Genomic DNA, 20,578 nt, shown 5'->3' with positions numbered 1-20,578 from the left:
CCAATGTTGCACTGCAAGGAACAAGAGAAGAATGAGAACCCATGTGTGACCCAGGCCTGGGACGGGGTGGAGGCAGAAGACCCACAGAAGACCCGACTGCACCCGAGTGCGGCCGCACACAGTAAGGGCAGGAGACTCCTGAGCTGATCTCTGCGGCCCACACGACTCCCGGAAGCCACGGGTGCCTCAGTTGCAGGGATGTGTGAAAGCAAACCCCAGCTCCCTGCATTTGCACCCCAAGGTTTCCTATGGTGTTGTTCCTCCCAGCGCCAGGAAGAGAGCAGGGAACAGGGCAGCTCCTGAGTGAGTGTGATCTGGCCTGACCCGAGGCGCCGCGGGGTTCGGAGGGGCACCTTCTTCTTGCTGCAGTAGATCTGCCACTTCTTCTCGGGGGGCAGTGCAAAGACAGCCTCCCGGTTTTTGTCGGTGAGATCCAGTTCGTCCTGAGGACACAAGAACAAAGCGGTCTGAACCCCAGGAATGGCTGAAGTTATAATGCTCAGCCCCTCAAACCTGCCCTTCGGCCCACTCCTTCCTCCCAGAGATTCAATATGTGGTAAGGCAGACGTTCCTCTGCCTGCAATGGGTACCGCCTCAGCCCTTCTGTAATCCTGCTGCCTTCCTTCCTGTCCACACTACACCTTCTCCGGGCCACCCCGTCCTCTGTCCTCCTCCTGCATTGCTTTGCTTTGCTTCTCCCTCATCCTTTGCGTTTTTGTGCTGCAGCACTGGGGATGGAGCCTAGGGTCTTGGCAGGAGCCCCATCCCCAGCTCATCCTCTAAATTCTATTTTGAGACTGTGTCTCTCACTAAGTGGTTAAATTGCCCACATTGAGCTTGAACTTCTGATCCTCCTCCTGCCTCAGCCTCCTAAGGTCCCTCAACCTCTTGCCCTGGGTTTCTTATTAGTAATTTCCCTGCCTGTGGCCTTCCCAAGCTTGCTAACACCAGAGTTCAAGGGCTCACAGAGTCATCTACAGACCCGGGCTGACCGCTACCTCGACCTCTGCCCCGTGCTTCAAGTCGATCTGCCCTTTAAGTCTGTCTCCCAAACGCTCATTCCTGGCGCCCCCAGGCTCGGCACGGGTCCCAGTGTGGGCTGCGGGAGGACTGGTGACATCCGAGACAGAGCTGGAAGGGTGCACCCACCAAGGAGGGTGTTGATCTGCTCTGCAGCAGGGCTGCCTGTGGGGACAGCCCCTCCCCACCCAGACACCAAGAGCAGGCAGTGCAGACTCCAGACTGGGGCTCCACTGGGCTGGTCTGCACTACCCAAGGGGTGGAACTGGGGAGATTCCGAGGCTGTCATATTTGGAGCTCACTTAGAGTTACTTGGGGGTGACTTGGGTGAGAAGGTTCCCTGTCTAACAGGGGTGAAACTGCTCTTCAAAAGCAGTCTCTTTACCCCACAAGACTTCCCTTTCTGGAGCCAGTGCCTGTCTGAGGAGTCATCTCTACACCCTGGGTCCCCCACGGGAAGGGAGGACTGGGCAGTCTCCCCAAGGGAGCTTTCTCATTCGTTTGCTCCACACTTGACTCCAGGCTCAGACTTTGCTCATCCTTGCTTGTGCTAAAATACCTTGCAAGGATCCGCTTCACAAAGACGCTGAGCCTATTTTTGCCGGCAACAAAGAAAAAAACACCTCTCGCAACACCCTTCTTGTACGACTCACACACTCCACTCAAGAAAACGTCCCCAGTAACTATCAGGCTCCACATACTGTTCCATATCAGCAAACACTCTATTCCCCACGCCAGCCCGGGGAAAGGGATAAATCAGAAAACAATGAGATTTCCTCAACCTGACACGAGGAGAAAGCCTGGCAACTTTGCCACCCAACCTGCCTGCTCTCATCTTGCATCGGGCCTTTTCTTGGTTTTTGAGACAGGGTCTCACTATGTAGTTGAGACTGGCCTGGAACTCACCATGGAGCCCAGGCTGGTCTTGAACTCACAGCGATCCTCCTGCCTCAGCCTCCCGAGTGCTGGGATTACAGGTGTGTGCCACCACGCCCGGCTGGGCCCGTCTTTTAAAGGGCTGGGTTGGCTGAGCCAGATGTGCCCACAAGAACACGTGAGGAGGAAAGCATATTCCAAACTACACGGCTCCTCCCCTGGCATGACTCCTGGCCCTAGGAGCATGGGAAACCTGGAGCTCACAGGAGATAGACTCACACTGAGGGCTGCAGCCAGGGCACCAGGGACCTCCTGGGTCTGCAGGCTTTGTCCCCTGTCAGCCCTCCAAAGAGAGCGACCGTGCTTCCGTCCTGGACGGTCTCTTTGTGGTCAAAGCCCGCAGTTTCACACACAGGGCTTCTCACAAAGCCAGGCTGCTGTGCTGGTCTGGACAGGCATTGCAAAGAGTCAGGAAGTCAGGGGCTAGGATGACCGAGAAGAGCCCTGGCTGGCCCTGGCTAGGCACGGGATGTGGTCAGCCTGACCTCAACCCAGTCCTGGGCTTCCTATAAGCATCGCTACCTCCAAACTTCTAGCTAGTCATCTCCTATTCCAAAGGGCACAGTCTCTCCCCAAAGGATCCTGCTCTGTCCCTTCTTCCTACCTCCAAAATAAAAGGATCCCTGGGAAACTCCAGGAAACAGGGAAGAGGGGCTAAGAGTTCCGATGTTCTTTGAGAATTCTCACCATCGTGTGAAGCCACAGAACCTGGTCCTGCCCTTTCCTACGGCAGCCAGACCACTGCACGACAGGGTCTGGATGCCAGGACTAATCTTCTAGGGACCGCTGCCTGGTCTCCACCCCGGTGACTGTTTCTCCTACACCGCTGGTGGCTTCTCGGGGGCCAGCTTCAGCCCTAGGAGGAGTTTGGAGAGGAGGAGACCCGCCACACAGGCTCCTGTCTCTGTCCCAGTCCACTTGTCCTTCCTCCCCCGACCCAGCTGCAGCACCAACCTCCCTGACCCCTCACTAACCACGAGCTCTGCAAAGCAGACATTGAGTTCCTCCGGGTTCGGGATGGGGCTGGAGAACTCCATGTACTGCAGTGGGCAGTGGTCCTGGAGATTGATCTCGGGGAGCTCGTTGCCCCCAAAGCAGCACAGGAAGCCCAGGCCATGGCGGCTCCTCTTGCGGGGGGCCATGGTCACCGTGGGCCGGGGCAGTCAGCAGGCAGGTGCCCTAGGTCCTCATCGCGACCTAGACGCAGAACAGACAGCACGGGGTGGTCAGGCGTGGCGGCCAGAGGAGACTCTGCCATCAGGACCTCTCGGACCCCCAGACGGTCAGGGGCTCTCACTTCTCACACAGCTTCTATTTCCTCCGCTCTCTCCAGCTGGACACATTCACATGTCCTTTCCCCCAGCCCAGCCCAGCTCTGCCCCCAGAGAGAAGAGGGCTGCAGCTGCAGAAAGTGACTTCCAGGTGGTCAGAGCAGGCCTCTCCTACAGTGTCCACCACTGGCATGTGGGACTCTATCCCCTCAGGAAGATAAGACAGACTGCTTCCTCACTTGGCTCATTTCAGGTCTCGATTTAAAGTAGCAGGGAGCAAAGGGTAGAGGTGGGAGGGCAGGGAAACACTGAGCTTGTATGTGGCACTGAGAACAGGGGCCTTTAGGGGAACAGAGGATGGAAGGTTCCAGAGTCTTGCTCAGTGTCCTGCCTGAGCTGCTGTGAGCAGATACGTCAGGGTGAATGGGAGATGTCAGCAGATTCGTGCTTCACCCATCCACATTGAAGGAGCCTGGCGGTCCTCAGAAAGATCACCCGGGAGGTGCGAGCCCTCTGGGCATGGGGATGACCTTTGGATGGTGTTCAACACATAGAAGGAAACCGGTTAGATCTGCCTTTCACACCAACACAGAACAGAGGCACTGGTGGGCAGAGGCTGAGAGTGATGGGCATCCAACAACAGGACAATGGTTGGAACAGAAAAGGTTAAGCGTCTGGCTTGCCAGTTCAGTGATGACCAGACCAAGGAGGAACACGACCCCAGGAATGGATGTCCCATCGCCTCTGGGTCAGTAAGTCCAACCATCAGCACACAGGCCCCAAGCGGCAGAAGCACCCTTACCACTGGTCCTTACCCACTTCCAGTCCAATTACGTAAATACAGGATGATCAAACATTGCATATACTTTTTGCAAATTTTTATAAGATAATGGGAAATAGAAAAATGACAACTTTATCAAATTTATTTCATACGAGGATCCACTGATTGACATGACACCTGCCCAGGCGACATTCAGGACAGTAAACAAACACACTGCCTGAGTCACACTCCAGGTAAACAGTTTACTGATAAACATATTTTCAGACAACCTGGATGGGGTCAGCAGAAACTCTCAGCTCACGCACCAACTATGGCCATACCAGAGACTCTTCATGCTGTACTTAAGAGATCTTAATTTTTAGTACAGATTCTGTTTTTAATCTGTGCTAGCTTGGGGAGGGGTGCAGCTATCAAGATATATTTTGAATCCTGATTCTTAGCTGTTTCCCCTAGATTCAGACCATTACAGATTAGGAATGCCACCACGTTCGCCACCTACATCACTGACAAAACACTGACCACAAGGACACAGACCTCAAAGACACAACAATCCCATCCATGGACCGCCCTCCAAGCAGCTCTAAATCCATGGACCTATCCAGCCTTCTTTTCCTTAAACACAACATGAGAGGTTTTTCCTAAAACCCTTTTGAACTCCAGAAATGCTAAATCTAAGGCACTTTGGACCAAGCTCTAGAACCTTATCATAAAAGAAAACAAGATAATGTGGCATAACTTGTTCCTAGTGAACTTGAGGTGCCTCCCAAAGGACACTGCTTTATTTCCGAACTCTTGATCTAGCTAATAATGCAGTATAATCATATCTGGCCTTTCATCTGAGCTATGATCCATTTTAGAACTTTTTACTGGCTCTGTTTTTATTTTTATAAAATTTGTGATGGGCTTTTTAAACAGAGGTTCAGGAAGCTCTCATATACCATGTTATCCAGGGATGCCCTGTATTACTGGCTATCTCTTCTGTTTCCACGTTGGCTCTCAAAGAGTGAAGGCTCCCTGAAGGGAGGGGCTGTGCCTCCTGCTTCTCTGGCATCCACCCCCATTTCCACAGTAACTTAGTCCCTTTCCTCATCACTGGGACAAAACATCCAGCAGCTGAAAATTAAAGGAGAGGTTGATCTTGGCTCACAGTTTGCAGAGGTTTCAGTCCAGGCTCAGTTGGCTCCAAAGCATGGCACAGGGGCATGGTGGTGGAGAAGCTGCTACCATGTCATGGTGGCAGGAAAGCAGAGACATCAAGAAGGAGCCAGGAAGGGAGATATAACCTTCTCGGTGACGCCCACAGCAACCTGCCTCTTCCAACCAGGTCCTACCCTCCTAACAGCAAGCCACTTATACTGCCCCTATAATCCAATCCCACCTATGATCAATAAAATGAAGCTTTAGGGCAGTGTTGACAAGCCAATGGCATGCATGCTACAGCAGGTTGTTTGTTATCATTGAAAGCTCTAAAAGGTTCTCCACCGCTGCTCTCAGGGAACAGCCCTGTTATGTAAACCATAACATTCTGGCCCCAGCCCCCAAAAGATTCATGCACACATCTTTCTGCAACTGCATTTAGTCCATCTCTAAGAGTTGTCAAAGACCTAACAGTTCCAGCACTACTGAAAAGTCCAAGTCCAAAGTCTCCTCTGAGACCCATGGCAAACTCTTCGCTGTGAGCCCCTGTAAAAGCAAAACAGAAGTTTAAACACTTTCAAAACACAATGACATGGGATGAGCATTTTCACTCCAAAACAGGAGAAGAGGGTGAGAAACCGATGGAACCAAAACAAAAATTAAAACACAGCAGGGAAAACATTAAATCCTGTAGCTCTGTGTCCAGCACTCAGGGCAAGTTGTGGCAATGAGACGTTAGCTCCAAAGGGTTTGGGTAGCTCTGCCCCTATAGCATTGCTAGTGGTTGCAGCCCTCATGGCTCCTCTCACGGACTGGCTCTTACTCCCTGCGGCTTTCCTGAGATGTTCCACATTCCTGCCTTCTGTAACTTTCTAGAATCTGCTCCACTGCTTCAACCTCACAGCTTCACACACTGCCCTCTCAGGGGCACCCCTGCCTGGCTTCCCAGGCCTTCTTCTGAAATCTGGGTGGAAGCCTTCCTGACCCCACCACTCTTGCTTTCTGCATGCGCCTAAAACCAGCACCATTTGGATGACACCAAGGTCAGCTTTTGGCTTGACCAGTAGCCATGCTGCTTGGCTCATGGCTGCTGAAACCTCCGAGTGAGTGGATAGATGAGTGTAGTAAATGGAATCCTGGGGAATCCAGTCCCTAGGTGACTCTTCTCCAATAGTGTGTCCTGAGACTTCCTTCTCAAACCAAAGTCTTTCACCTTTGCAACATCGAGCCAGCTGAGTGGGCCTTGCCGATTTCTGACATACTTGCAAGCCATTTTTCCTATCGTTCTGATCCAAAGTGCTTGGCTTCTTTTGAATGCTAATCTTTTTAGCAACCAAGCTCTCCTCTGCTCCTACTTTATAGGCAGTTTCTTTCTGGTGAAACTGAAAACTTAAAAAAAAAAAAAGATTTTTTGCTCCTGATATTTGGTAGAGACTTGCTAAAAACAGCAAGCAGTATCCATGCCACGGCTTCAACATTGGACTGCCTTGAAATGCTCCCCACCAGATCAATTAGTCTGCCAACCTTAATCTTAGTCTCCACAGCTTCAGGACATAAGCAAAACGTAGACAAATTTTCTGCCACAGCATAACACACATGGCCTGCAATCCAACTGCCATGGAGTCCTTGTTCCCAACAGAAACTGCCTGAGCCTAATCTTTACTGTCTGTATTTTTGCCAGCATTCAGATCTTCTGAGCTCTGACCAGAATCCTGACAAGAATCTCCTTTCGAGTTCAGATTACAGCATTCTAGGGCTGCTTCTCTGGCCATCTCTAACCCCTTCCAAACTCCTCCCATGAACCAGTCCCAAAAGCTACTCAGGTAGTCATAGCAACAGTCCCACTTCTCTGGTACTAAGATGTTTCTTAGTCACTTTGCTCAGTGCTGGGACAAAATACCCAACAATTGGAACTTAAAGTTTTATCTTGGCTCACAGTTTGCAGGGGTTTCAGTCAAGGGTCAGCTGGCTCCATGGCAGGACAGCATGGCACAGGGGCATGGTGGAGGAGAAGCCACTCGTGTCATGGTGACAGGGAAGCAAAGAGTGTAAAAGGAGGATCCAGGAAGGGAGATACAACCTTCAAGGTCACACCCACAGTGACCTGCCTCTTCCAACCAGGCCCTACCTCCTAACAGCAAGCCAGCTAAAATGCATCTCCCAAAAGTCCCTCCTATGATCACATGAGGCTGTAGGGGGACATCTGAGTGTAAACCATAACACAGTGCTAGCAAAACACTTGTGTTTGTGGATGCTCTTGATCAATCAGGAAATTATTTCCGTTCTTAGAAAAGGAGGAAAGAGGGGCCCTTACTAGTCAGGAAATACTGACTGAAATCTGACTACTAGCAATTGATAAGCAATCAAGAACCTTCGTAGGAATCAAAAAGAGGACAATCCCAGAGGCTGAGGGTGAGGAAGTGGACCGCAGGCTAATACAGCAATCACGCTGCGTGGTGACAATGACCCAGAACAGGCCGGCAGCTGAGGAAGAGAGACTTTGGGGTTTTCCATGGCAAATGATGCCAATGGCCCAGAGTGGGTAGGACAAAACCCTACAGTCTGTCAGTCTAAGGAGAGCTCCAAGTCTGCAGGCAGACGCGGATGGATGACCTGAGGGGTCCCCTGCCCAAGGCTAAGTTTGAGATGATCTTGCAGAAGAGAGACCAGGTTGTCTTTGTTCATCAGCCTCAGAAATACAGCAGCAGCTGGTGAATGAGAGCAAGAATGGGGAAAACACTCAAGAGGCTGTTGTGAGGCCGGGTTGGGGTGTGCAGACTGACAAGACTAGGGTTGGGAACACCTATAGGCCCTTATTCCTGCCTTCATCCTTCAATTTAAAAAAAACATACACACATACACACACTAGGGATTGAACCAAGGCCTCTGCACTGAGCTACACTGCCAGCCCTATTCATACATATGTATGTGTGTGTGTGTGTGTGTGTGTGTGTGTGTGTGTGTTGCCCAGGCAGGGCTTTAACTTGTGATCCTCCTGCCTCAGCCTCCTAGAATTCTGGAATTATAGGTGTGACATGCTTTGCTCTTTGCTCTTCTGCTCCTCATCCAGGCTTTCCCAGGAAGAATTGACCTGGTCTGGGCTGACAAACACCCAGCACACCCTGGGTCTGTTTATGTATCTAGGATGGCCCTCTCCCATTGACACCTGTTTACATCTTTCCCTGCCTCTCCTCGAGTCCCTATCTGAGCAACCCAGATTAAAACCACAGGCTCTCAGCAGGGAGGGGCTTCATGGTAGAGATCAGAAAATGAGGTCTAAGGAGGAAAGTTCTACCTGAGGTCACACAGAGACAGAGCTGGGATTCAAACCCAGGACTCCAGCATCCAGACTGCAGCCTGGTCACTGCCCCACCAGGGCTTGGCTTCCCAACTTAGTGAGCCTCTGTCCCCATACCCTCCCTCCATCCCCACAGCAGAGCTTAGAAACACCTCTAGTCTCCAAGTCCCCTTGGCCTCAGAGGCTGATGGAGATGCCCAAGGCCACCTATGTCTCTATGGTCACGAGGAAGTACTTCCACCTCACACAGCCCCGTTTCTCGCCCACCCCCTGCTCCAGCATAATCCTCGCTCCCACCCACTGGTGGCAGAGACAGAAGCAGAACGTGAAGTTGCACAATCTGGACTCTCACTGCTGGCTTTGCCTTCTTGGCTGATGACCCCGAGCAGTCCTTCAACCTCCCAGGGCCTCTGGTTCCTCCCTTGACACCGAGATCATCCTAGGATCCCTTGAATGTCAGAAAGGCGTGGATGACAGACTGGGTAAGAAAAGTGGAGGTCACCTGGGCACTCACTAGAGGTGTGGCACAGCCACTGGGCTGTTGGCTTCTTCTCTGTGTCACCATGAGATGAGGCTGCCCTGCCAGGGACAGGCACCAGGACCTGCCAGCCTTAGCCAAGCTAAATGGAGCCACCGGGGTCTGGCTTGGGAGGAACTTGCCCCGACAGAATTAAGAAGTCAGCCAGCCAGGAAACCTAGACCAGAGGAGCTGAGCTGGCCCCTGGGCCCTCAGCCCTTCCTAGTTAGAAAGGTCATGATAGTCCTCATTTAAGGACCTGTTTTAAGGACTATTCAGACTTACCTGCTGCTCAGACTTACAATGCCCATTGTCACTTAGTCTCAGGAGCACGAGAAGCAGTGCAGCCTTACAGGGCTTTCCTCTACAGTGCTACAGTTTTTGCTGGTTGGACTGTAGCTTTATGATCTGTTATACATTACAGTACTGCATGTAAGGGCTACACAAATAAAAGCAAAGTCATCGAGCTGGAGTCTCCTGGGACCATTTCTTTGCTCTGAATATTGTAAAGTATATACTACAAAAATCCCTCATCTAGCCATCAATTCATTTCAACAACCTAGTCTCAGGAATGCCTGTAAAAAAGAAGTCATCTTTGAGGTGCTGTATACGCTAATGACACTGATTTGATCGTTGTACAAATTTGAGTGTTTTGAGACATCACGTTGCACCCTATAAAAATGTACAAGTAGGTGTCAGTTGTAAATAAATAAAACATTTTAAGACAGACAGACAAGCAGACAGACAGACCTGGCCACTGACACCAGGCAGGGAATGGGAAAGGTGAGGTACCCAGCAAGTTCCCTTCTGCAAAATCCCTTTAGGGAGAGGAACAGTGGCGGTTTTTGCCTGAGAGCAGAATTGAGAAGCAAAGGGAAAACAGGAAGCAAGGACAGAAGGAAACCCAGCAGGCCTGACCTCGGGCCTGAGGGATTTAACCTGCTTCCAGCATTAGCCCCTTTTCTCTCTGTGAAAACCTCCCCAGAGAGGGCAGCTCCCTCCCCTTCACATCCTGTCCCCTTCTGCCTCCCCTCTTCCAGTAGGGACAAGGTCTTCTCAGGGCCATGAGCCCCTGAACACAGGCCGAACGGCATCAACTACTAGGCCAGCACTTCCTATGAGGGCTGCCAGGACCCTGGGAGGGTCTCTCCACTCCTGTGACCCTGCCAGAGTCACAATCACAGGCCCTCCATGGCGGCAAGGAACATTACCTTAACTCTGAGGGTGGGATTGCCTCAGCTCTGCCACTTACTCGCACGGGTCAGGGGTACCACAGTGTTCGCTTCTCTGGGACCCAGTTTCCTCTCTCTGTCATGGCTGGTGCAGACTAAAGACTACTCTGCCAGCCTCAACCTTCCCATTGTCCAACTCAGTCCTACTCCCAAAGGTCAAATTATCCCCGGTTCAGGTAGGCAAATTCACTTGCATAAGAGCACACAGTCAGTGGTGTAGCTAGGATTCCAACCCAGAACTGCCCCCACCCTAAACCATTAAGCCATGGGGCGCATGGCTGCTACCTTGAGATCAGCTCTGCATTTTCTCAAGGGTTCTAGAGATTTCAATTCCCTAACTCAGTACTCCACTTCCTGTGAGCTGGGCTAGGTGTCTCACTGGCTCTGAAATCTAACCTCAACTTCCTGATCACCCTATGAGCTCATCAGAATCCTCTACAGTTGGTGACACAGAGTCTTTGGGACCTGCTACATGCCTCGGTCAACAGCACCCAGCTACTCAGAGAGACACAGGTAAGGCCTGGGAGTCCATGTGCCATGTTCTTGTTGAGCCAGCACTGGCTCATAAGCCTCTCTTTAGTCTTGGGGCAAACATTGTGGCTTTAGGGCCTTCAAATTGCCTGCTTCTATCCCTTTCCCCACTTCCACATATAGAGTGACAGGGAAAGGACCTGCCACTGGCGCTGTCTTTGGCCACATCCTTGGCAGGAAGCATGGTGACAGTCATTTCTGAGTTATCTCATCAATACCCTATCAGCTGTGTCACTGCCTTTCCTTATTGGTGATCGCATCAAATGCCGGCTTAAGGCCAGGCAACTTGTCCAAGAACCAAGATCTATCAGCAGAGGGGGCTGGCTTTGAGGACACAGTGTCACCTTCAAACATAGGTGCTCACTACCAGCTTTGGGCCAAGGGCGGGATCCCGACGTGGGTGACAAGGCATAGTCCCTTTCCTTGAGGGTGTCCCCTTCTAGTGGAGGAGCACAAGGGGTCAAGGCACCGATAATACAGAAATTAGAGAAAGCTCTGTAGCATTCAGAGGGGGACCTTGTCCAGCAGGAATGAGAAGTCAAAGCAGATTTCCAGGAGAAGGTGACATCCAGCCAGTCTTAGAAGAGATGGGAAAACTGAAGGAGGGTACAGAGGATGGGATGTGGCACCTTAGGCAGGGAAACAGCACAGCGGCTATGGTGGGGATGAAGAACATGGCACACGTGAAGGCCGCCCGCAGATTTGTCCTCTGGTGGCTAAGTCAGCAGGTAGAGGGAACAGACAGGGTATGGAGCACCCTCGCTGGCCGGCAGAGCTGCAGGCATCCTGGGGCGGCTGCTGCTTTGCCCCCTTCTCCCCAGCAGGTCCCCCTGGGGCTGGGGCAGGGGCTGGGAATGGGTCGCAGAGCTTCCCAGAGCTGAGGCAAGGAACACGAGGAATGTAAACAATTTCCTGTTCTTCAGGCCTGACTGCTGCCTGTGCGCTGAGCCTTCTGTGCTGCAGGGTCACCTAGGAAATGGCCCAGGCTTGGCTCCCCCAGGAGGGCTGTGCTTTTCCACCTCTGGCTTTGCCACTGAGCTTCTGCTCATCTGCACCAGGCCTGCCTGCACCCTCCTCAATGGAGCTAGGGTCCCCACGGCCCTCTCTATCCCCACTTCCACTCCAAAGCTGCTCGAATTATCAACACCCAGCTCTGCTCCACAATCTCTTCGGGTTCTGTTCACCTGCCAGCAACTCCAACTACGTGACTCAGTCTCCTCCTCTGTAAAATGGAGGAAATGACAGCACATGTTACACCAGGTTGTTGCACAGAGTAAATCACTTAATACTCGTAAAGCACTTTCCACGCCTACTAAAAGTAAATGCTATCCACAGCTATCTAGATAAGCCACTGTTGTATTATAAAGACACCTGAGGCGTGACCACATATATCTTAGAAAGCGCTCTTTACGAGTTTTATATCGTAGTACAGGGGGAAGTAACTACTCCAGGGGCCAAACGTGGGCTTTGGAAATGTCTTTGGAAAGACCGTCTTTAGGAAAGCTCACCATACCTACTGCTTTAGGTATTCATACGGAGGACTGAATGGCCCCTAAAGCCATAGATACTCCCTGGCCTAGCACAGAAAACATCTGCCAGTTTCTCTGGTATTAGGCCTATCCCTGTCCACCGACAATATCTATTTATCTTTTGTCTACATAAACTGTGCTAGGTTTTGTCATGCTGGATTCCTCCCCTGCCCTGTCCCGCCCATTCAGTCTGCAGTGTTGTGCTCCAAGTCTAATGATTCCATTTCTCTGGTATTAGGCCTATCCCTGTCCACCGACAATATCTATTTATCTTTTGTCTACATAAACGTGCTAGGTTTTGTCATGCTGGATTCCTCCCCTGCCCTGTCCGGCCCATTCAGTCTGCAGTGTTGTGCTCCAAGTCTAATGAAGTAAAGCAGAAGTACGGAAGTACTGCTTTACGGAAGTAAAGCAGCCATCCTCACCCCTGGACCTACTATGTTCCAGGTATAACTTTCACCACTTTCACCTCCCCATCATTGTAGAGGCAGAAATCCAGGGCTCAGAGAGACACTAAGCCCGAGCCCTGGCCTCAGACCCACACCGGCTACGATGTCCCTGCACGGGGTCCCGTGCAGAAGAGGCTGCTGGGAGTGAGAACATCTCTGATTAGGACAAGAAAGACTCGCCTTCTCCGTGGCTAAGTACACCGGCTACGATGTCCCTGCACGGGGTCCCGTGCAGAAGAGGCTGCTGGGAGTGAGAACATCTCTGATTAGGACAAGAAAGACTCGCCTTCTCCACGTGGCTAAGCAACTCCAGTCCAGTGCCTTCCCTGGGAGCGACCCGGGGCCCTCCCAACCCTCCAGGTCTCCGGCAGAATCTGAGCCTTCCAAGTCAGACTTGCAAAGTGAGCCTGGGCCCAGATGGGGAGAGGCCGGAAGCAAGCTCTTTCCAGGACTGGGGAGCTATTTTTAGCAGCTGCCTAAATTACGGTTCCTACCCCAAAACCCCCAACCCCCAGCTCTGGGAAAAGCAAAAAAAAGCAAAAGTAAATGCTCTCAGCCCGAGTCCCCCTGTGCTGCCCAGAGGTGGGGGACAGAGAAGAGCCGGGAGACTGAGGAGCAGAGCAAGGAGCCACAGGGGCACCGGGCAGGAAGGGTAAGGCTGGGAATCCCTCTACCTGACTTTCTCTGACTCAGGGGTGAGTGTGGGAGAGTTGCACGTTCTCTAATCTGACTTTTCATCCTGCGAAATGATAGAGAATACAGGTTTGTCTCACTGGGCAGGAAACAGGAGATGACAGATCATAAAGGCATCCTCAATGGAAGATGCACCAGAGGGGGGCCTGGCTTGACAAAAGCCCAGGCTGAGGGAAGGGCTAAGGGAAAGACTCCTTCTGAGGCCTTCCCTTTCTTTTGACAGCTAGCAGGGGGCGTGTCTAGCTGGTAGCAGCCTTGCCCCTTATCTTCCTTGCAGCTGTCATAGACGCACTGCAGCTGCTCCAAAAAATACTGCAGCTACCTTGACCACAGAAGGGTTGAATTTAGACCAATCATCAGGCTCGAATTCAGACCAATCACGGGCCTGCTATTGCTATACCTAAGTAGAACAACACAATTCTAGAGTATGCCTAAGAGCCCTCCTTCCTCTCTTGTGTTCCTAAAGCCTCCCTGTATGTCTGCTTTTGATTTAAGTAGTTCTCAGGCAGTGTGGCTCAGAAGGTCCTCTAAATCTACTTGAGAGTCTTGTCCCCGGTAGTGTGGGTAAAGTGGATTTCATTAAAAATGAGCTGTAAAAACCAGGGGCTGCTAACCCTCTAGAATTCCAAAGACTAGCAGCAGTGATGACCAGCCTTGACCATGCCAGTGGCAGCAGAGGCCGGGGATGACCCGTGTCAACCAGGGGTAGCATTTTGCACTGGCAGTGACTAGCAGTGATCCTCATTGGCCAACAGTGTTAACTGATGGCAAAAATCAGCAGTTGACCAGCAGCAGAGACCTGGTAAAGGGAGCTCCTAAGAGCAGCCCAGGGTTAGCCTTGGCAGCCGACAAGCAGTTAACGGCGGCCGAAAGCCCAAAGCTGTAACACTAAGGGCTGAGGGCTGCTGGCAGAGCTGTCCTTGCCCGATTCATGATTTCCATCTGCATCAAAAGGACCATGGTCAGCTTGGTGCCACTTCCAGGCCCTATCATAGGACATGAGTGAGTGAAGCTAGGGATGAGGCCAGATAAAGGAAGGCATAGAGTACTGGGTTAAGGACGAAGGAGTCACTGAAGATGAGTGTTTGGTTTGTGGCAGAATAGTTCATTGGCCTGGAGCTGCGAGGTCTGATCAGAACTGTGGACAGGTCTTTCTGGGGTCGACGCACAGGGTAGATGATAGAAGGGAGGAGCAAACAAAGGCAAGGCTTAGGGGGTGATTCTGCAAGTTCACAGGGCCTTGAACTGCCCAGAATGGACAGGAGGTGCTGAATGCCTAAAAAGTCAGGGAGGGGCTTCATGGCTGAGATGCCAGCATCACAGAGAATGAAGGGCCCGGTCCAGATAGAGAATTGGCACACAGAGAATCGGACTGAGAATGAAGGGGGTCCAGGCAGCTCTTGGACAACAGCTGTGAAATAAAAGAAGGAATTCTACCACCCACTGGAGCCAGAAGTCTGGGGCTCCTGGTCAAAAGGAAACACCCACACGTTACAACCCATCACTTCCCCGGTTTCCAAGAAGCCCAGCCCCTGCTCTGGTTTCGTCCACACTGATGGAGCTGTCTCTACAGAAGTCCGCAGCTTCCTCCAGTGCCCTGCAGCCAGGTCGCCTGCCAGAGCCCCACCATTCTAGGGCCTGGGCTGTGGGAAGCCCCCACCGGCCCCTCCTCCTGGTCCTCTTCATCCTGGTCCCAGAACAATAGGCACTGGGTCACCCATGGGTGCAGGACCCTGGGACCCACGGAGCCTGGCACATGGGCTCTGGGCTGAGTCTTCTCTTACACTCCAGCTCCTCAGCATCCTGTCTTTGTAGCAGAAAGGCCTCGTGCACACCCCAGGGCCTGGTTGGACAGAAATCTTGGCCCACAGGCAGTTTGCCTCCTCAGGTGGCAAAGTGGGGCGAGCAGGAACCGGAAGAGGTGGGGATGGGAGCTGAGCTCTGTCCTAGAGCACAAACATGTTGGAAATGTAGAGCTGAGGTGACCCCTCACCTTCCCTCTTGTTCACACAAATCCATCTGTTCACTCATTCATGCTAACAAATATTTGTTGAGCACCTAAGTACTGTGCTACAACCCAGGAAAACACATGGGAAGCAAGAGTTCAGTTTGGTAGGAAAGGGGGTCAGTTCAACAATAAACATAACAAAGTGTGGATTTGGTCATGATAAGGGAAGGACAAGTGTGAATCTGAGCAATGTTTGCAGAATGAGGGTTCTGGTCTACCCTGGCCTTCTGTCCACATAGCTCACGGGGAGAGAGCATAGAGCAGGAGAGCTGGGGAGTAATCGGAGGTGCTACTAAAGCTGCAGGACAAGAAGTCCTCCTCCATGTTACTGATTCTGCAAAAGACTGAAAACAACTCAACTATTACAACGTAAGGATGGGCTCATGGGTATTGGCTAGAAAGCTAAGCAGATAGCAACAGTCTTAAACTGCATATATATTTTCTCATTTCTTCTGCCCACAACAGATCTGTGCCACAGAAATCTACAGGGTGTGAAGTCATGCTGGCTGAGCTGAATCAGATCCCATGAGCTCCCATTAGCTCATTATTTATGTATCTGGTCATTCATTCATTCAACCAACATTGATTTTTTTTTTCAGCACTATGCCTGGCACTGACCTTGGTGCCTGGCATTAAAAGATAAATTAATCAGACACAGTTCCTGGCTTCACAGGGCCATAGACTCCAAGTTCAGGGTCCTCTTTGGCTGCTTTTTGATCTCTCCTGCCCTAACCTATTAATTATCCTGGCTGTCCTTCTTCCAAAATGTCCAGGATACTTTTGTTTCATTTCCAAATATCAAGCTCCAGTCCTGGTCCTGCGCCCCATAACTCCACGCTGAGTCCTGTGCTAACCTCACTCCCCTCATACCTCACCCCCACACTCCCTGCCCAACCTCCTGCAAATGACAGTTCAAACAGCACTTCTAGGAGAACCCTGATTCTCCCTTTCCTGATTCAGATGGCTCAAGGGCTCCCGATCCAGGCTGAAGCCACCTGCTTCAACTTACAGGGCCTGGTGATTTGGTGCAGCTCACAAATTCCGCACCAGTCCAAATCAGATCTACATCTAAGTGGTGAAGACAGGAAAGAACTGGAACTCTCCTACTCTGCTGCTGGCAGAAATGTGAAATGGTTATGACCACTATAGAAAACAGCTTGACAGTTTCTTAAAAAGTTAGACACACATCTACAAATGATCCTGCCCTTCCGCTTCTAAGTATTTCCCCACAAGAAACGAAAGCACACATTTTCACATGGATGCCTTCATGAAAGCTTACAGCACCGTTAAACGCAATAGCACATTTGCACAGACATAAAATGTGCCGTCCATACATATGCTAGACTACTACTCAGAAGGAGCTACTGCTCCATACCACCCAGGTAAGGAGCTCAAAATAATTACCGCAAATGGAAGAAGTCAGAGGGAAAATAATACATCTTATATGATTCCATTTACCTAAATCTGAAGATTGTGAGGTCTAATCCGCTACAAATAAAAGCCGAGCAACTGCTTGTGGAGGGGGTGGAGGGAAGGCGGGGCAACTGGATGATAAAACAGAAGGTGAAAATAATGAACATGTTCACTGTGCTGGCCGTGGTGACAATCTCAGGGTACATACATATATAAAAGTATCAAGTGAAAGACTCTCATCCTGTGGAGCATACTGTATGACAATTATAGCTCAACAGAGATGTTAAAGAACAAAAGCGTTCTATTTACAGCCTTACAATATCAAGCTACCAAGGACAAAGCCAGTGCAACTGGCTACTCTAGAAAACCATGAACAGAAGCTACTTAGTAGATCCTGGGGAAGATCTCTAAGCCTCAGAAAGGGTATCGGGAAGCAAGAACATTCACACTTAGCCTGTGGTTACACCACTTAGTGCCATGAGCCGCGTTCCCTCTTGGACCCAATGGGTAACGAAGGCCACCTCCCCAAGCCACTCTGAGCCCCAAATGAGTAGCAGGAATCAGGCTGCCAGCTCATCACTGAGCCAGTCTCTCATCCTCAAATTCTTCACCTGTCTCGGCCCCAGGCTCCTCTTGGCAGGAGCTAAGGTTCAGGCATGGCCCCCGAGAGCACCGAGAGAAGCTGGGGGCCCCCGGGGCTGAGAGAGGAGTGGGGAGAAGCCGAGGGGAGCACCCACAGCCACAGCCTGGCTCCAGGGGTCTCTGGCTGTAGGGCTGCACTGGCAGCAGCGGCTCCCCTGGGTAAGAAGGACTCCTGCAGCCTGGGTACCAGTCCAGGAGCCTGGGAGAAGCAGACAAGATGGCAGAGGGGACAGAGAAAGGCAGCCACGAAATGGAGTTTTCAGGGGCAGGCATCCGAAGGAACAGGGACTGGTTGATCGGATGGGTTGGAATGAGCAAGTGCAGCACATCCCAGGGAAGAGCATGGGAGATGGGGTGGGGAAGGGAGAGACCCACGCTTGGCTAGCATGGGCGACAGAGTTTGTGTTTGGTGTGATGTGTGTGTGCAGGTGTGAGGGTGTGTGTGGTGTATGCACATGCGTGGCACGTCCATGTGTAGGTGGCACACATTCACATATAATGCGGGTGTGTGTGTGTACAGGTGGCAGGTGTGTGTGGCGATACATGCGCTGTACATGTGCAAGCGGGCCGTGCATACATGCTGTTGGTATGTACATGCAGGTTGTGTGTGTGTGGTCTTGTGCATGGAGTGTGATATATGCATGAATGGTGTGTGTGTATGAATGCAGTGTGCATAGGTGTGCACATGTGTGCCATGTGTGTGTGTTCATCTCCAAGAAGCAAATACACAAGATTTCCAACCTCTAAGCAGAAAGGCAACCCAGTCCACTCCCCAAGTACGTGAGCTGAGGAAACAGTAATACTTCTTCTAAAAGGCAGCTCCCATGCCAACCTCTGATCAGCCCTCATCGTTAACAAAGGCCGTGCCCAGGCCTAACACTGGGAACTGTCAGTGTGGGGTGTGGGGTGGGCGGTGTACTCCCTTCAGTTTCCCATGAGCCACATGGGACCCGGTGCAGGCACCATTCAAAGGATGCTTGCGTGGCTGCAGGCCAGGGACCCAGCGCTCACACAGTCAGATGTCATTTCCTCTCATGGTGACCCCTGAAGGTCAGCTCTTCTGACCCGCGAGGCCACCGAGGCTCAAGTCCAGCAGATGATGCCCAGTTAGGGCTGGTTCCTTTAACACACTGGCTAATTCGAATCCAGGTCTGACTCAGCTTGGGAGTGCGCACGCATGTGTGTGTGTCTATAGCTAGCACCCTCCTTCTCCCTCTGAATTAGGGGGATGTGTTCTAGCTGCTTCCCCCACAAGCCTAGGATGGAAAAATCATTCATGACAATAAAGTATCCCAAACTTTCCCATCACAGCACACTTAAAAAAATAATATTCAACACATTCCTAGAAAGAAAGATGCTAACATTTACAAATAGCTTAGGCTGGGCTCAAACTTTGACATTCATTAATCACTTCAATATACCACGTTGTGCTGTCCATCTTTAGATACAGAGAAATTAAGGCTCAGAGAAGGTTGGTAACTTGCACAAGTCAGTAAAGCTCACAAGACACAAGAACTCCCATCGGGTGGATTCTGAAACTCTGACATGGCCTTCCCTCCTGCAGAGATGGCAGTGGGAGCACAGCTGCAAACAGAACGTCTCCTGGCCCCAGCTCCCAGGAAAGACTGGCACCCCAGCATCTCACCGTGCACCAGGAAGGTCTGGGCCACGCCATCCTCAGGCTGCCAGCTGGGCACACACAGGCATGCCCAAGCTCGGCTGAATGCACCACCATCCCCGTCTGAAACTTTTAGTGAGCTCTGCACAAAGCATCTTGCTCTTGCCCCGTGCCCTGTAATCACTCAGCTGGCCCTGCCCACCTCTCTGCAGGTCAGTGCAGGCAGTCTCTGCCAGGAAGCGCAGCCCTGCCAGCCACTCCCTGGACACTTCCAAAAATGTTACCCACAGTCCTCCTATGGTTGGGAGTGAACCCAGACAAGTTACTTTAATCTGGGGTGGTTTCCTGCCCCTATGGCCTTGAGCTGCCACACAGTCACTGCCCCCTCCCTCTCCCTCCCATCTCAGGGTACCACTGTCCCAAGGGACAGGAATTCCTACAGGGCGTGGATGCCAGTGCTTTTATCTCCAGCTCTTTCCACACTCACAGCAGGAACTTGATAAGAGCTGACCAGTAAATGAGTTGCTACTGTGGCCTGAATCCTTGGCTCGGTCCAGTAGAAGGCACAGCGTCAGACCAATGGCGTTACATTCAGCGTACACAAAGGCGGTAGGTTCTTCACCCCGCAGTCAGACACTAGAAGTGGGAGACCATCTTAGCCTTGAAGTAGAGTAAAGGATGGCTCCATCTCTGAGTCTCGTCAGTACTGTTCCCATCCCAATCCCATGCCCACCTTGGCCACCTCCTTCCATCCAACTCGAGCACCTCGGCAACCTCCCTGACCACCTCCAGTCCGCCTCAGTCCCCCACACACCCAGGGCACTGTCTGCGCTGCACTATACACTCCTCCTCCCTGGCACCTCACATTGTGTAATTTTCTTTTTTTCTCGTTTGTATTTTTTATACCAATGAAACTTTCACCCACCTGGACTTGACTTTACAACAGCTCCTGTAACTGTGCTACCTGTGGCTCAGAATGTTCTCCCTGAGTGATCGTTAATGGCAGTGTGTGAGACAGGAGAAATAAGGCTTCGCCCAAGCCCTTCCCACCCCTCCAGGGTCAGCCAGGGACAGAAGGTGTCCAGACCTCGGTCAGCACCCTCCGGTGGCGTCTCAAGTGACACTCAGCGAGAGGAAAGGAATGCTCCTTTAGAAGTCCGCAAGGTCCAGTCAGACCTTGGAATTTCCCGGCAAACACAGGCCATTTTGATGTGTTCACTTCATTACTGCTTTTGACGGCGCCCCTCTTCCCTGTTACTAAAGGGCATCTCACATGCCAAAGGGGTCAGGGAGCTTTTCCCACTCTGAGCTTCTGGGGATGGGCTGCTTCCCGCAGAGCAGCGAGACTCTGGCTGCAGGACTTCAGAGTCCAGAAGCAGATTTCTTCCAGGAACCCAGGCTGTCCCCAAGCCACCAAAGCAGTGCTGTATAGGCTCCTTTTCTCCACCTTGCCATCCCTGTAGGCTCCAGGCCTCTCCTCTGAGGGGTTCCCTTCTCAGAGCC

At 51.6% G+C, this 20,578-nt stretch overlaps 1 protein-coding gene across 1 annotated transcript in view; it reads right to left on the bottom strand.

The window, feature by feature from the left end:
• The window catches only part of Daam2 (dishevelled associated activator of morphogenesis 2), a 109,419-nt gene that overhangs the window by 40,674 nt on the left and 48,167 nt on the right, over positions 1–20,578 (bottom strand). Inside the window, 2 exon segments of the mRNA XM_033766430.1 lie at positions 354–443; positions 2,931–3,153. Of these exon segments, the coding sequence (XP_033622321.1) occupies positions 354–443; positions 2,931–3,098 (258 nt within the window). The 5' untranslated portion in view covers positions 3,099–3,153.

The sequence above is a fragment of the Fukomys damarensis genome, unplaced genomic scaffold (assembly GCF_012274545.1).
Source record: "Fukomys damarensis isolate Sample0158 unplaced genomic scaffold, DMR_v1.0_HiC HiC_scaffold_20, whole genome shotgun sequence".
Taxonomy (NCBI): domain Eukaryota; kingdom Metazoa; phylum Chordata; class Mammalia; order Rodentia; family Bathyergidae; genus Fukomys; species Fukomys damarensis.
The sequence above is the reverse complement of the archived record's forward strand: the minus strand, read 5'-3'. Positions and strand labels throughout refer to the sequence as shown.